This window comes from Pomacea canaliculata, linkage group LG8, assembly GCF_003073045.1.
Source record: "Pomacea canaliculata isolate SZHN2017 linkage group LG8, ASM307304v1, whole genome shotgun sequence".
Classification (NCBI taxonomy): Eukaryota; Metazoa; Mollusca; class Gastropoda; order Architaenioglossa; family Ampullariidae; genus Pomacea; species Pomacea canaliculata.
This window is the reverse complement of record NC_037597.1, coordinates 20,229,435-20,247,449: the sequence shown is the minus strand read 5'-3', so window position 1 is coordinate 20,247,449 and position 18,015 is coordinate 20,229,435. Positions and strand designations below refer to the sequence as shown.

The 18,015-nt window shown below is 41.0% G+C and overlaps 1 protein-coding gene across 2 annotated transcripts in view; it reads right to left on the bottom strand.

The window, feature by feature from the left end:
* Positions 1 to 18,015, bottom strand: part of LOC112570056 (nesprin-1-like) — a 48,704-nt gene that overhangs the window by 28,513 nt on the left and 2,176 nt on the right. Inside the window, exons 2-4 of one of the 2 annotated variants that reach the window (XM_025248258.1) lie at positions 17,339 to 17,747; positions 13,353 to 13,496; positions 111 to 1,187 (exon numbers count right to left, since the gene is read on the bottom strand). In XM_025248258.1, coding sequence (XP_025104043.1) covers positions 111 to 692 — 582 coding nt within the window. In that variant the 5' untranslated portion in view covers positions 693 to 1,187; positions 13,353 to 13,496; positions 17,339 to 17,747. Of the gene's footprint in view, positions 1 to 110; positions 1,188 to 6,523; positions 6,662 to 13,352; positions 13,497 to 17,338; positions 17,748 to 18,015 lie in introns of those variants that run through there. The other variant, XM_025248259.1, reaches the window with a different exon arrangement.

Genomic DNA, 18,015 nt, shown 5'->3' with positions numbered 1-18,015 from the left:
TCAATTTGTAAACTATCTGCTGTAGTCCTCTTTAATCTATCAAAGAAAATTAATGGCAAAAAAGTACTTTTGTCAGCAAAATCCAAGCAGTTTCCTTTTTTTAATGTTACCTGGCATGTCTCGATGATCTCCTTGTTCATGAGGTATTCATAATTTGACTCAATAGCTTTCCATAATGCATCCTTTGTATAGCGCTGTTTGAAATCACGAGGGAGGGTGCCAGCAGGGGAGCTAGTTGGTGTTGCACTTAAACTGCTATTCTCGGACCAATTGTTAAAGAATGGAGGAGCATCTACATTCATTCTTCTTCGCTTTGGGCCAGTTGGAGAACCCATTTCTTCCCGATTTATGGAGCTTTTCTCAGTAGGTACCTCAGTTTCAGCAAACCCCATGGAGGAGTCTAGAAAGCTGAAGCTCAACTCTCCTTCTGAGGCATTTAGAAAGGACTGGTTGGCCTCTCTGATAGCATCCAACTCCCTGTTTAGACTCTCTTCAGATGCTGTCAAACCAGACTGGAGAGAAGAGGTGACAACATTGGATTCGGTCCTTAGATAATCCAGCTGTTCTGTCTGGACCTCATTGCTTCGCTTGCCCAGCAAACTGTCCACCGGTTTCAAACCCTTCCGTGGACCTGGCATGGTGAGATGAGCTGCCGCTTTCAAAGATTTGTCTCTTGCTTGTGCCGACTCCATCAATTCGACTGATTTATTTGGATCATTACCCTCTGATGGGTTGTCTGCAGACAGGCAGGAGTCGATGTGTTTGTTTCTGCCATTGATGATCTTGGTGGTTCTCTGCCACAGGTGGGAAGCAGAGGTAAAAACTCCTTCACCTGGCACATGTAGCCAGCCCTTATTATTTTCTATGGGAAAGAGAGTGGTACCAGCTATGTGGTTTCTCACTTCTCTTCTGACCTTTACTGTATCCTGACATTCAGCGGCCTGTTCCTCCAACTCTGTCACTCCTTTATTAGCAGGAGGAAGCTGTGTAGTTTTAAAAGGCTGAAGACAATTTGAACTTGACTCCTTATTACAGCTCAGCTTGTCCTTGTAAGAGTTCCAACAGATGAGAAAGTCTTCAAGGTCTGCTTTGACTGTGTTACTAGTGTTATGTAGCAGGTAATGGCATCCCCTTTTTAACAGCACATCCACTGCTTGTTGTTGGTGACCTGCCTCTGCCACCAATATCTGAAACAAAATTCCATCATAAAACAGCATGGACTTTACCACTAATATTTCTCAAACAGACTTTAAAAAATATATGCTAAAAGTGATATGTAAAATTTATATGAAAAACAAAAATTTGCATAGTTATTAACATAAGCAAAAAAAAAATGTGCACAACAAAATACTCAAATAAGTTTCCCTTTTTTGGAGTGTTTTTCCCAGCTTAATGTGGGAAAATAAAAGCATATAGTCATGTACACTGCTACTGTCTTATCATTCCATTAAAAACTTCATGAATGCCATAACATATTTATAGCATTCTTTGATTTGTTTTGTACTGCTGAAAGTGGTGTGATCATATGATCACGCCAAGCAAATAAGCCAAATGTGTACAGAGATATTATGCTATAAGATAGTCTCTCATTGAAAATGCACAGGATGAAGCTGGGTGGAGAAAAATGTGAACATGTTGACCTGATACTGGATCCCTCCCTCAACTAAGCTTAATGTTAAAATCCTGCCCTTCGCCAAGCCCTCAAATCAACTGTTGTTTGTTACACATAATACCTTGCATCATATTGGACCTTAAGTCAGTGCTAACTAACCTGTTCCTCCTAAACAAACTTTCATTGCAATGGAAAATCACTTGTCACTGAAACTGTGAGAGTTGTGATCTCTGAATGTGGCACCTATTTACCTTTAATTGCTGATGGTATAAAATGCCAAAAACCAACCAAGTCATAATAATGTTCCCTCTCTTTTACCTTTAATAAAAAGCTTCTACCTTGTTTTAAAATTACAGGATAAAAAGAGATACAGAGGAAAATAGTAAGCTTAACCTGGTGTATCACAACAGAAGAAACATATCAGTAAGCATAATATAATGGAAAGTGAAGTAGGCGAAAAATATGTCAGAACAACAATGAAGATAGTCTTTCTGGGAGTTTGGTACAGCATGAGAGAGAGCCCTAAATACAGACCATTGGCCATTTTATTGATTCTGCCAATGGGTTCATATCAAGACAGACTTAACAGTGAGCCCATTTGCTAATGTTAAGAAGTCAAAGTAAAATGTGTGCTACTCATCTATTCTCAGTCTTTCCTTAGCTTCTGCTCCACAGAATACATCCATAGTACGCAAAACTCATGCTATAATGAAAACAGCCTGAGGTGAACACTGGGCATTCTGCCACAGTGCCTAGTAAAATACCTTATAGCCTTGAGGTCACAGGTTGCCACTGAAATAGAAAAATAAAAGGTCACCCAAACTAACTTCCATAGACTACCACAGCATCAACACACCTTTAGGGCTATGACCTTTATGACGCAGTCTGGCACAAGAAACCTAAAACCTCAGGAGGTTTGTGCATCATATGCTTCACTGAAAGCACACGTAGGGAAACCAGAGACTGGATTGCAAAGATACCTATCATACCAACATTCACTGCAGTGTTGCTGAAGATTCCACAACTACAGCACAGCTAGCACTCAATATCATGGTCATCTACAACTGCCATGCTTTTCCACTTTCTCATTTACACTTTGCTCAGATCTACCACTGCTGATATATTGACACATTACAACAACAACAAAAAAAGAATCAAAAGCCGGCCAGCCAGACATCAAGAATTGATAGTGGGGCTGGCTTGGTCACACAATGCAAAACTCAGCTGACAATTTAACAAGACAAGCTCTAGACTCGAACCTACAGGGGTAGCACAGGGTTGGGAGACCCAGACAGATATGGAGGAGATTGTGCATGGTGAGACGGAGGGAAATGGGCCCAAATGAAGGAGTCCAGAACCCGATCCACAGGAGTGGTGTGTTGTGTGTCACGGCCCTATGCTCCAGTGGGGACAAACAGGACCAAGAATTATTGCCGGCATCAGAAAAGCTGACCTGTGGGGTCTCTTGGGCCAGCCTCCCTACCTCCTTTGACAGTCTGTCAGCTGCCTCATTGCCAGTGACGTAGCAATGAGAGGTGATCCACTGTAAGATTGTTTAGTGGATTCATGCTTAGACCTCATGCAGTAAATCGTAATAGAAACAATGTACATATTCCCTATAACATGAAATGTTCACACAAATGAGTGAGGTATAATGGAGGTCAAAATCCCTCTGTGAAAGCCCATTGTTAATTTCTTTGGGTAACATTACCCAAGGAATCTGGAAGTTATAAGACAACACTATCTCAGAGTTTTGCTATAGTCTTTTATTCCATTATTAGATTAGCTGATATGCTGGACCCGTGTCAAACAGATGCCAAAACCACAAGCAGCATTCCAATGCTAGGTGGTCTGTCTGCAGTAAGGCATGTTTACTTCAGGTGGTTCTGTTTGCTTAGAGCAAACAGACCTTTGTGAAGAAAGACATGATTAGCAAACATGCAATGAGCAAACTAAAGAATGTTACAACAATATTTCCATCACCTAACAAGATTTAAAACAGTGCATATGTATGTAGTGGTGCACATGGGCATTCTACCTTATGATGAATAAGTGGTAATATGTACATTAGTGAAACTGTGTTATGCCCAAAAAAGAATACTGTCTCCTTGAAAACTCTTGAAAAAATTCACACCTTCCTCTATAAGGTACACATTGCAATATGACACTGTGAACACATGACGCATTATCCAAGATAAAGCCAACTTCCCCCTTCCTCTTCTCCCACAACTTTTCCCTGTATACCAAACAGCTCTCTTCAGAAAAGCAGAGGACATATTTCAGTTCCTAACAAGTATTTGACAACATTTTTTATCTTACAGTGATGAATGTGGTTTTAAATAAGTAATCACTTGCTGAAATTTTCACAACATTGAAAACTGTGAGTCTAGAAACTTTGATTATCACTTGCCTCAACTTAATAGCCATTAAAACATGAGTGACATCTTGTATTTCATCTGACGCTGTTGAACACTTTCTATTTGAGCCCAAGGAAGCTTAACAACAAACACCGGCCTACCGGCCCTCTACATTAGTCTCCCTCAGTTTTATTAAGAAACGTTGTCTTATGCTCAGCATAAAGAATTTATGTATGCAGTAAATGCAAAAGAGTAAAAATTAAAGATGTTTTAGTTTATCACAAGAGATTTCACTCCCAATAATAAGTATCAGTACCCGCTTCATTATCCGAATCAGTGATGAGTCAGAAGAAATTTTAGAAACCATGCACAGCTTATACGCACTGAGCATTTTATTTTATAGCTTATAGCTGGGGACAAATAAACCTAAAATTGTTGTGTTGTAAACAACCAAGCCCTACTGACAAGAGCCAAAGGAAAACTCTTGTACGTAAATGTGAAGCCTAACTGCTATTTCAACATTCTATTATTAAATCAGGAAATTAAGGCAGAAGAGTCAATTTGTCATGCTAATTTCTTGCTTCAACAATGATGAATAAATTAGAACCAACCATTAGCAAGGACCAAAAAAACGTTTGGTTTAAACTGATCAACAACTTTAAAGGAAGATAAAGGATGTCAACTGATTTCTATCACCATGCTAAATACAGCACCACATGATAAACAGAAAACTACCTAGATGGTTAACAGGCAACTGGGAATAATTAGCCTACTATTTCCTTGTTCAACCCGCAAGAGCTAATCAAAGATTGGAAAGAGGAAAAAGTAAAACAGATCTGAAGCTACTAGAGTCTGCATGAGGTACACTTCTGGTGAGAGTTGACTAATGGTATATGCCACCAAGTAACAATGCTATCTGTCAAACAAATGAAGGAAATTTTATTTGTGGTTGTCTTTCTTTTCAAATACTACTTATTTTTACATATTAACAATCTTGAGATTACAATACTAAAAATATTCATTCTAAAAATGAAGTACTAAAAAAGATGCTTGAAAAAGTGCAAATGCAAATCTAAGCATATAAAGAAGAAATCAGCTAGAGATTTGTAAAAACATTCAAACACTTTTAATTCAGAACACTGTACAGAGCTGAACTAACAGAGGTATAAAGGCCTACAACTTTTACATGATACAACCACCAGCCATGCTCAGTGTAAGTGTAAAACTTAATGGGGACACACCACCAGTCAACAATAACCTGTATCCAATGTCTTGATCAATGTTTATCTTTTATTTGTAGTTTTCAGTACTAACGTTTTTGTACATGAAACAAAAGCACAGAATAAACATCTGCGTGTTGTCTTATGTTGGAAGCTATTGTTTGTTCACATTCATTCTGTGAAGGCAAATCTAGTGTCAGTCTATGCCTCATATATATATATGACTTGAGTCGAAACCTACAGATCAATCCACAAGTCACATAGCAAAGCTTACTGCTCTCTGCATCATAGACATATTTACTATAGCTAACAATAGAATAGTTGTAAACCTAAGAAGTGAAGTGCACAAGACATCTCTACTCAGCAGCCAGCTCCAGCGTAGAAGAAAGAATTCTCTGCTATCAACTGGGTGCATCCATATTAGCAGTTCTCCCACAAGTTAACTTTAAGTAAGAGTATTCACATCACTATACTGTGGGTTTAATTATTCTTTTTAAACAAATGGAAAATCCTATAGTATGTCTTTGATATTTCTAAACAAACTGAGCCCTGCACCTAGCATCTAAAATTCTAATAAATTATCATAGTAAAAAATGTAATTTGATGAATTTGTTTCTCTTTTACATATCTACAGAAGCTAATGTTCACAATTAAGCTGTAAGGATATAAAAATATATATATAGAACTGCAAGGCATATGATTTAAGTTGGGAAAATGAAACATTTCTGATCATAATGCCTATGTGCTCAACACTTCACCTCATTTCAAAATTGCACTTCCGCGAACTCAACTTTTTCATACCGTGCAAAGAGAAGTAAAATCCTGGGTCAGTGCTTTCCCGACAATCCCTTATCACCCACCATGCAAGTAATCCACTCGTGTGCGAAGAGGCATGCTAAGAATCTAAGCCTTTATTTTGGAGCCACTGCATCTATGGCGCACATCTCTGTAAATACATCGCGACCTTGGAAATACTCTTCTGACATGGGACTGGCACGAGGGGGTGCGGTCGTGTTTGCGGAAGAACGGCTTATTTTTTTTAAAGACAATTGAATCGTTGGATGGATAATGGTGTTTTGAAAGGTTGCGAAGAAATGGACACGAGGATGTTAGGAGGCATGAAAGTGACTCATAAGGAGGACGGACTAAAAGTCTGGCACAAGCGCGATGCTGGAGCGCGCGATAGCTCAGCGGAATGCCAGAAATATTTTCCTGCAACAAACGAGGCTGTGAACCGAGCACTGGGAGGAAACTCCGTCTCCCCTAAGACAATCAAGATGAAGCAGAAAAGAAATAGCTAAATATGGATGTTAGTGTCAGAATGACTATCTTACCTTCAACACAAGATTAAATAAGCAAATCCTGCGGTACACAATGTGGGTGTCAGTCACACAAAGCACAAGACCCCGCTAAATACAGCTGGGCCATGTTGCCGTCTGCCTTGACTGGGCATGCCTGCCGATACTATCACATCGCTGATTGGCGGAGCTGCAATATTTTTAGCCAATAGACTACCGTTTGAAATTCTCCCCACCCAACTGACACCGGCAGGTACCTATTTGCGGCACGTGCCACGAGCTCTACACATGTAATTAGTGGGAATGCTTTCGTGGTTCAATCGACCTAGTTAAAAAGAACACAGGCTCAAGGCTTTCCTTCTCTGCCAAATGGAAGAAAAGTATGTTCAGCATAAGAACGCTTAAGGATTCCCTTCTAGCCTTTAATGTTGTAACTGTATGGTGGTTCTGTATTGTAGTATCGATGCGACCCTGACAGAACATCAAAGGGCAAAGCAGCACGCGCGCACACAAAATCTCCTCGTCACCAAAACACAACAGAGAGGGAACGAGAAAGAGGCATTCATAGATGAAAACGAGAAGACCGCACGATAAGTGTGCAAATTTGGAACAATCCCCTACCCCAAACCTCCAATGAATTTCTCTAACATGACGAACGAGCTAATGTTCATTTCATGATTGAAATGCAGCAGTAGCAGTAATAATACCACACATCCATGTTTGTATTGTCAAGGATCGATTCAAGACCACTCGCGGTACGCTGTCCAGCCCTGATAATCGGACACCTCTATGCAAGCAGTGCGTGATGCACGTACAGACGATAAACAAACTAAAATGTTTGACTAGCACGGAAAGACATCACACCTGCATCTGACAAGACACAAAGCCACTACGATGGTTTACTGGGAAGGCTGTTGTGCATCCAGATATCAGCTGATCCGCTCACTTGACTGTGGCGTTCGGCGTAAAGGCACGTGTTACCGCCTGTAGCTGTGAAACATGCAGACCCCCCACCCACCACCACCACCCATCGTGCCTGAACTTTGGGAGGCAGGTGTTTTGTCTCGTGCTGTGCCGGATTAAGTCACAACCCTTGTGGTGAATAAGACTACAAACAATAAGATGGCCAATAGCAGGAAATAAACTTAATAATTCCACAAATTAAAGAAATCATACGCAGCTTATTCTTGATGAAAGAGGAATTATGTTAAACATATTTTCATCGGTAGCTGCCCTTGCAGCGAGAAAAGAAGGGAAAATAAAATGAGTAATGATCGAGCCGTAGCCATTGATAAGCACTACTCATTTTCACATTCCTTTCCTTCCTTAACTCCACTGCCTAACTGGTTGTGTGTAAATGCATGTGAATTACATTTCACATGTAAATCTTACAACTTTCCCAAGGTATATAAGAGTGCGCGCGCGCACGTGTGCGTAAGTGTGTATGTGTGATTTTAAAGTCGATTCTGACGCTGCTTTTCTGTTTCTCGTGCCACATAGGGGTGGGCAAATAATGACATTTCAAGGGACAGTGCAAAGGTCAAACGCACTTTTCTTTCGTGTTACGCCTCGAAGACATCGCAGCAAAGACGACATTCATTCGAAGATCATCGCAAATGTCAGTGAAACTCCCATCAATGAGATTTTCTACCAGTGACAAACGTGGTGAAAAAAGAACAATTAAAACTACTATAATAACCACTCAAGGGTCTACACGGAAAAGGTGACAATCTTTCACAGATAGCGCAATATAATCTGAGAAGTCCCATAATTACGATTTTAGCACATATCTTGGGAAACAGGAATGATCCACCACGAGAATTTCAAATTTGACTTATTTCACACCTTATTTAAACATACACGAAAGAAGGACTTTGTAACGACTGGACGATGTGGCTCTTTATTTACACTGTTCAGCGTGTGATCGCGGTGTGAATACTACAAGCAGGTGTGCTTGATCATGTTACTGTTTTCAGCCATCACGTCAAGCCTGTACTCCCTACGGCCACTACATTCGGTGATCGATCGTAGAGTCTCCTTTGCAGTCCTGTAGTAATGCCCTATAGACAGGTGTGTGTGTGAGTGCGCGAAGAGCTGACATCTGAGATCAGCTCAACTTCGAAGGTTGCCATCTTGTATTGAGATAGAAGCTACGGAATCGAATCTCGCTAGTTTATGTAATTGGGGCTGTTTATGACGAATGTCGACTTTCAGTCATTCCGAGGGCTTTGCTAATCATTCTCCATGTCATTCGAGGTGACGCAGAGCTGAGTGTTGTGGGATTTTTTTTTTCTCTCAATAAATGTTATTTTACGGATCATTTTTATCATCTTTACTTTACACTGGTAAAATCGGACCTCTCTCCCTATCCTCGGAACACGAGCAGTAAAATATCCCTCATTATAATCTGCACTATATACTACAATGTAGAGTTCTAGACTATCCCTACTGCGAACTAAGTTACGACCGAAACATTTTCACAAACGTTTTTTGAAATATGAGTGTCATCTCTATTACGACCACTCTTCCCAGCGTGACTACGACCGACAGTTTCTGCTTTATTTTTTTCTTGAAGAAATCGCTTATTTAAAAAAAAAAATAGTACGTGTTAAAATAGACTGAAAATTCTGGCCGACCTTTTATTCTATATTACGACTTTCTGCAGAAATCACGAAAAATAAATTCATTGTTTAGAAAAATTGCTTGTTCATTAATTGCTGTCTTTCCAGTGCACATCAGTCGATTGTGCTTCATTATGACCTGGTGTCATGTATTTTTTGTGACCGTTTGTTAGGGGCGGCCGGTAGCGTGGTGATTGAAACACTCGCTTGTATCCAGTGCAGAGAGTTCATATCTCGTCTCGGGACACTCTGTATGTGACATCTGTTCGCAGGGCTGGGCGTCGGGGTTTTTTCCCCCCTGTCCAGGTACTACTACGGTTTTATCCCCCTCCCCCTTTTTTCATTGCAAAATCACTTCAAGGTGGAAGCACTTTCTACGGAAACAATCACCCAAACCAACTGACTGTCTGTGCTCTGTTGAGACAATTTTGCAGAAATCACGTTTAAAAAATAATATAAAGTAAGAGGATCTTTGTTTACTACGTTATACGTATATTGATCAATGCATCTTACCTGAAGAGTTCCCCTATAAATCTTCAACAAAGTGCACATCACATAATATGGAGCACATTGTGCAAATTCAGTCTGAGATTTAAAAGGTACATTAGAGAAAGAAAGTGTCAACAGTACAAATTCAAATTGCTTAATTAATAACGAGAAATGAACCAATCAACAAGTAACTATTTCAACGTTTAAGTAAATGAACTTGAATATGTAGGTATTTGAAGTCACGGTTCGTGGAATGAAAGCAGATCGATCTCTATTAGAACCCTTCTCAATTTTGGTGAATGCGAGTCTCAACAGGGAAGTTCAACAGTAGTTTGGGAAAAACAAAATAGCATTTTTAATGTTAACAGTAATTTGTTCACTGTGAATAAACGCGCGTTTTGTTGTACTGTGATACTGAAATAAAATTCTTCTTATCACAACAAAACCATGACCATAGTCAGCAGTTAGAATCGGTAAACACGGGCAGAACAAAAATGTAAGGCGACAAACACACTCACGCCTTGTGATCATGTGCATGTTAAGTGGCAATGAGTCACTTAGTCATTTACGGCCCAACAGGAAATGAGTGAATAACGCATAGGAAAAATGAAGCTAGGAAATTTGCGAGGGCATCATGAGAGCATCACGAAGCTGTATAAATGAGAACACGTAATCTACAAGTGATGAATTGGTTTCAGACTGGGTTTGCTGCTGCTGTTGTTTGCCGCGCCAGGCTTTTGCTGGCTGCAAACATGTCCCAAACGGAAAACCCGTATGAAAGGAAGAATGAACAAAACTAGGTGATAATGGAGGCAAAACGGATCCTTCCGCGAAAACGTCTGGTCATATGACCATGAAACCTTGACAGGATATAAAGGAAATTTCTACCAAAATACGCTCTCTCTCTCACACACACACACACCCACACACAGAGAAGAGAGAAATGAAAGGCAAAGGGACGCACACGGACACATTGAGGGAACTGGTCGATATAGATCACCCGTCAAAACCACGTACCACCACTAACAATGTCGTTTTCGGCTTTTCAGCTTTGCAGATAAAAACGTAGCAAAGATGGTCAATGGACTGGTGCTTTGAAACGATAGCAAACGAAGCTCACCCAGCCACATTCACACGGGTCTGTGGATTGAGAGAGGGGAATGGCCGGTCTTCAGACAAGTCCGCTTTATACTTGCATACACAAACATCCCACGTTTCTTGCGCCTTCTAGATTTGCATCGCCAGATAAGAAAATGTGGTTTCCAGAAACAGTGAAGGATGTGTGCAGCTGCTTCTAAGCACGAAGTCTTGCCGGTTGTTCGTTATACATTTTCGAAGAGTTAAGGGAGTGAGTAGAATTAAGAAGGGGGAGAAAACTGCGTGGTGTAGCTGAGATGATCTTGTTCTTTAGTAAAGCATGCTGTCGTCTGCAGAGGGTCATCAATGTATTATAGCTCTCGTTTACACATACTTTAAGAGGAACAGCTGGTGACACAACACCGTGTATGGAATAGCTGACAAGAATATTACTGTTAATGCGCAAACACTGGACAACAGCTTCGCAAATCCCTTTCGGCAGCAGCGGACAAATGTGAGAATAAAACGTGAGACATCGCAGGTAAAGTGTTTCTGGCCATCCTGGGAGGAATGTATGAAGCAAAAGAGTAACTTGGGGGCACATCACGGCATGAATCTTGCCTGCAGAAAGTAGGGCAAAGATACACACCCGTCCTATCTGAACAAGTGGCTGGCTTCGCTAAAATGTCTTCTTCACAGAGTTCATTAATGGCACACTGTTTAGTGCGATCGTACTCGATCGTACAAGAGCCTAATTTCTCCCCTCTCCATCCCCACCCCATCACACACACACTGCTTCATGTGTCAGTATGCCTGCAAACGCCTCGACTACACGTGTACCGAAAGTACTTTCCCATGCACGCGAAAACAGCAGATGTACATTTAGTTCTTATGGATGCACAAGGGGACGAATAAAAGGGGAAAAACGTAGGGGCAGGTGGGTGGCGCTTAATCCGATTACGTGAGGAAGAAAGGGTAGGGAGAAGGGTATAGTTTACTTATGGCTAAGGGTTTTTCCGTGTCTTTCAACTGTAGTCACTCGTAATTCACTTATTATTCTAAAGTGAATAAAAAGAGCCAGGAAAACCTGTGTCACTGCAAAATGTTCAGTAGGGCTACATCGACCATGGCCGCAAAGTCGGTCGACACAAGGTCAGTTGTAGTGCCCTTTGTACCTTACACGATGAAGATTGCACGTCAACGTTTCACATCGGAGCAAGATGTTTGCGATTAGATGTTTAGTCCATCGTGAGATTCATGGGATACAGAAAAATGAGAGCTGCATATGCACAGAAAATAGACTGAAACAAAATTACCTTTACAAAGCCTCCAACAGTTTCTTTCCTTCTGATCTTCGGGTAGAAATTGTTTCAGATAAGTTTATATACATATTTGTGATATACGGGCTAAAGCCACAATGACTCATACTAATGGACTATAATTAAGAAACGGCACCTATTTTAAATCAGCACGACTTGATGGCATATGACATAAGAACATACCGCAAAGTACCCCAGCTGGTGCTGGATTATCTGTGTATTCAGTGACCCCTCTGGTCTCAGATAATATTTTCCGGTTATCGCCGTTGGCCAAGCAGGGAAAGTGCAGATGCCAAGTTGCTGTCTCTACATACTGTGTCCTTTCTGTGAAACACTTACCGCAGCCGGTGATCACAACCTCAGATGTAGGAGGTGGTTGTCTTCGTTCCAAGGGAAATTATCCAGCACAAGCTTCTTATGAAGCAAAATAATAGCTGCGATACACATGATCTAGTAACAACATGCAACATATGTGCATTATGTTAGGTTGTACTTGACTGCTCGAGTTACAAAGAAGAAGCTAATATGTAACTCTATGCATACCCCGAATGGATAGTCCATTTAAATTACACACTATAATTAAATTTACACACTGTAAAAGGGTCATACCGCCCTTTCCAGGTATTCCCATGGCTGGCAGTCTTTCTTAGCACGACTGTCCTGCTTCGACCTTCATTCGCAGCTTTAACAAGATCATTGCCCAGTGTCAACCCCATTCTCGGAGATTTCTTATATAAAAAGACAACAACTTTACAGCCCATAAACCTGTAACATCAAGAGCCTGCGATAAGATTTATGACACTTTAGATAACATGTTTAAGACCGCGGGGCACACCACCGACATTATCGGGTCAGAGGTGAATCTGTAGGCAAACGATGTCTCTTTCATCGTTAAGTGGCACATCGATCATCGTGTATGTAATCGAGGGGCTTTGAACGACTTAATTTTTTTCCTGCTTCTTCTTGCATACTCCAGAGACAGTACAGGGGGGACAGAAACTTAATCTTAATTTTTTTGTTTGTGTTTGCTTTATGATCTGTCACATCCTTACCTGCCGGGGCAGTCTGGTAGGCTCAACTGTAAAGTTTGTTGTCACCACTCCAGAGAAGATCGTGGCCTGTGAGTTCACATCTCGCCTCGGTACTGTCTCGCATAATATATAGCCTCAACTCCTGTCTCTTAGTACTTCTATTGTCTAAATTTTTACAACGGCCGGCGATCATTATAAGCATGGGTAGTAATCTTGGCCACGCAATAAACTTTCCAAACCTATTTGTTGATAATGACTTAAGGCTACACATGGAGAAACAATCCTCTTAAGAAGTCTACTTAGAAAAAGACAAAGCTGTAAAACTCACCTTAATTAGTGCTTCCCTCTCTCCACAAGAGTTCACCCGCAGAAGCTGCTCGAGGCTCTCTTGTTTCCGTTCCAGCCACTTCCTGGAGTTCAAGTATTGCCTTAGTGAGAGAGGTCAGCTCTCGTGCTGGGCTCGTGGCCACGTCTGCACGCACGCATATACATAAACATACACGCACGCACGCGCACAAACGCAAGTACACGTCAGTTTTGTGTGTCTGAGCTCTATGATTGTCGCTTATTTTATGTTTTATTTATCAATCAGTATACAGTTAAAACTTTCTCGTAACTTCATGCACATGATCAAACTAATGTCTCCGAAACTTTAACTACCTGATAAAGCATTGTCAGTCGGCACCTTGCAGTTATCTTAGCTGGTACATTGCCAACAGGTAGCGTCGTCGTCATCGTCGTCAGTGCAGGTAACGGTCGCAGAACTAACAAATTTGTGGTGTTATTCCAAAAGCTGCTGAAAGACCATAGTGACAGCGAATGCTACAAATAACACCAACGAACGGCAATCAGTTCACTTTCCACATTTGTCAGTCTAGCATTTCTCTCACTGGCAGACAGTTGCTGACAGCGTCAGCTGGTGTCCCAGGGCAGCTTGTCGTCCACGGTCAACATCATCGGCAGCAGAGTCCCCGGCACACGAGGAATGATCAGGCAATGGTAACATTAATGGGGCAGATCGATTGAAACTATTGCCTTATAGTCCCTCCCTTGCGTGTTCGGGGACCTACAGAACGTGCAGGTGCACGGCTCTTGCAGGAGAAAAAGGCGGGTGGGGTGGGGGTGGGGGGAGCCAGCTGCAGCATGTTGTGGAGAGAAAGGAAGGAGTGAAGGAGGGGGTTGGATAATGGAGCCGAGCTGCCATGAATAGGACAGAGGTTAATGACACGACTAGGGTTACAGCCAATTCAACGACATGTTCCTCCGACAGATCCAGCTTGACAATGGCCGCATCAGCAATTCTTGCGAGAAAATTGGAAAAATCGAAAACCTGGCATGTGAACGGTGGCTCTTCTGAATTGCTGCAAGAGCGGATAATTCGTCTTCTCTTTGCTGTCCCTTCCTGATCCGTTTGAGTAGTGGGGCCCGGTTTAAATGGTGAAAGCAAGTGGCCAACATGGCCGGGTAAAAATCGACATCATCCCTTCCTAGAATCGATGACGAGGGGAAAACTACGTGCAGCTAAAGGCCTTTCTTAATCGGGCAAATATCGTCGAACATTTGACTAAATTTGACAAAGCTGTGTGCGTATATCACAACAAGGAAACAGAAAACCAATGGCTAATGTCGGGAACATTGGAACTTGCTCAACATGACTAGAAAGTTCAAACTCCAGGTGGAGCTGGGATTCATTGTTCTTATTCTGCTTCTCCTAGCTGATGCATTTAATACATTTTATCAGCCTCTAAGTACTTGGTAAACATTCTGATGCAATACATTTATTTTTGAAATTTTAATTGAGGGCGTCTTACATTTACAGACTTCAGCATCTCGTGTATGGGGATTTGTGTCTACGCTTAGACCACAGGAGGTGAACCTATTCTGTCAAAGGCCATTTGATATTTACATCATTCGCGGGTCAAATTATCAATTTAAAAAGTAGCCTATGTTTGGTTAAGAATTTGAATAACTCAACCTTGATGTGATGGCTGGACATTTTTTTCCAGCATCACACTGGCTTTTTTCATTACCGCAAGTGCTAATGCATCGCCGAAAACTAGGAAGACATGTTTGCCTTTGTCCATTTCTCTTGATAAGATCGACACTCTGCATCAACTTTTCTGTTATTCGTAGTCGCCATATGTGGGATGTCACATCTCATCGTATCTTGTTTCCTCATCACCGGATCGTTTAAGTTTTGTCACAATGCATCACTCCCAGTCTGCCTAGCACTGCCCTCTTGAGTCACCGCACTACAGGCAGACCGGACGCCAGCAGCCGATGGGAAACAAAATGGATGTTCCTTGGTTGTCTCTCAAAATTTACTTTTATTTTTATGATTCACTTACTACAAATTTACGTTTTATAAAAAAAAAACTTCCCAAGATTTATTGAATTTCGAGTCCCGCCTTCGGTTGCCTTTATCAGGGAAAGTAGGCGGAGGAGAAAAGTTTTACCTTTGTTTTCCAGATCTCGTATCTTAGACAACAGAAGCCAGAACTGTCATGAATATGCTTACGGTGTGAAGGTTTTAGCCGACAGGAGAGCGGGAACATACGTTAAAATACAAACGTGACGTCACGGGTTTGACCTCTTTCTGTGCACAGTAATGTCTGTAGGTGCGTACCTCAAGAACGGAAGGGAGATTCACCCAGACTTTGGGAAAAATAGTCTTGCACCGAGCTTCATTCGGTCATTAGAAAAAAAAAAATGTGCACCTTGCTAGATCTTTAAAGCGAGGACAGGTTACTTTTCAAGAGTTACATATTGTACTGTTATTGACCTCATTAATGCTCAGACCCTTCGTCTCCTCTTACGCTGTAATTAAATCGGATCCCATTTGTTGCCATGTTAATGCCCGACCTCTAGCTAATAAAATACTGTGTGGCTTCTTCTGGCAATATTCCAGTGACTCATTCAACAGTAGCACGAACGTACAGATAAAGGCCACTCTTTCGCGGATTCAACGTGACGAACATGCAAATAAAATGCAATTTAGGCATTACGAAAGTAATATAAAATATTAAGACGGGATTCTGCTAGTCTTAGTACTTTGTCCAATACCCCTTGCTTCTAATACAAGTCCGTTATGCATCTTGGAAGTGACTTGGAATAGTTTTAGTTGTGTTCTGATTGACAGCTGTATCAAGATTGTCTTTTGAATATCATCTATCCTGTTCAAAAACCGTGTGAACCATCCACACCCATTCTTATATAGGTCATCTAGAATCTAGAAGGCGCAGAAAAAAAGATCTATTCGAGGTATGTTCCCTTGTTCATATTAAATTTTCAGCAAAAGCCATTTGTTAAAGATTAGTATACAAACAGTTTTAGTACGTTGGTTTACCGTCTTCATATCAAATGGTCGAACTAAACAGATGACCTGGGGAAGATTCGCTTACAGCATCACGGAAATGAGTCAGTCATTAAATTAAACTAGAAACTAGTTTTGAAAACTACAGTAACAACATCCTCGTTCCAATATGTGGAAGTCAGTGTATGCTGCTGTGTTCTGTTAAAGATAAAATTCCCGCCATATTACAAACCTCGACCGAGTAACATTTGAGTTTCGTAGGATTCATCTCAGTATTGAAGCCATAATTTAAACGACAATCACTAGATACACTTAGCATCATCCGGCTCTCAAAACAAAGTGTTTTGTTTTCCCTATGTGCAAACACTTAGTCACGTGATGTTACAATATGGCTTTTGAGTCTCACCTCATGTAAAGGGACGTTTTGAAAAAGATTAGTTTCCCAAAGAGCTTCTTCAAGATCCACAAATAGCTTTTAACAGTGAAAGCTTTATTTATTTGACGGTTTATGTTATTTTACTTTGATAATTTACAAAATTATGCTGAGAATACATGCATGATCAACCTCATAACTGTCACCGTGTTAGAATTTCCTTCGCGATCTTTAGCTGTTTGAAAAGTCTTACGCTTTGGTTAAAACCTGTAGAATTCGGCTACCTTTTCCCACCAGTTCATTGGCCTCTCTCTGTTGTCCTTTTTGATGAATTAAAAGCTCCATTGAAAGATGATACATTCGCCCTAAAAGTCTATTTTGAAACTGGAATAAATGATTTTTGTAAGATTAAAAGCGTGCCGCGTGCATGCGACCATGTTTTAAAAATCACATTATGACATTTTATCTGATTCAAGTGTGATTCTAGCTCTGGAGGTAAATTGTTATTTATACTGATAATAAATTCCCTGTCATGCCGCCTGCACCATTTATGAATAGCACCTTCAAAATACTGAGATGGAGCACCTCCAATCGAACTAAATAAGCAAAAACAATGAAGAGTACTTACATCTGTTTCGATCATATTCAAAATTGACTGTGCAACATTCGTTGTTGTGTCCCGTCCTGGTTAATCACAGGTCCTTGAGTTGAAAGATCGAAGTGGGTGCCATTATATCGTACCACGCTGTTCTCAGACCTCGTCCGGAGATGTCGTCTGCCTCGAGCCACAGACGACCCCGCGTGTGTAAAGGGAGAGAACCTTTGACTGCTCTTGAAGGTACTCTCTCCCTTGCTCTCCGAAGACTTCGAAAGGCTTAACATTGTGATCGCTTCGGAGCTTCTAACAGATTTCTTCCAACGAAAAATAAGATGCTTTACTTGAAGCAAAACTCTGTGCCATTTTATGTTTTCGAATAGCTAGTTCCCTTGACGGTACAAAGTATTCAAGAGGACCATCAGTGTCGAGTTATAGTCACCTGCAATTCAGAGAAGGCAGAAACTTAGATAATTTAAATATGTGGGCACGAGAATCAGTAACAGTAACATGCTTTTCCCCTTTCCTCCAAGTTCCTCCTGGCCCCTTCCCCACCTGTTCAAAACATTGATTTGTTTCATGAAGTTTAAAAAAAAAAAAAAATGTTACGTGAAGCACGAGCTACATTTCAAACGCTATTCACATGCCGATCACGTGACCACTATAATGTGCGGCGGTTGGTCACGCCCAACCACTGCAAGTAGAGACTA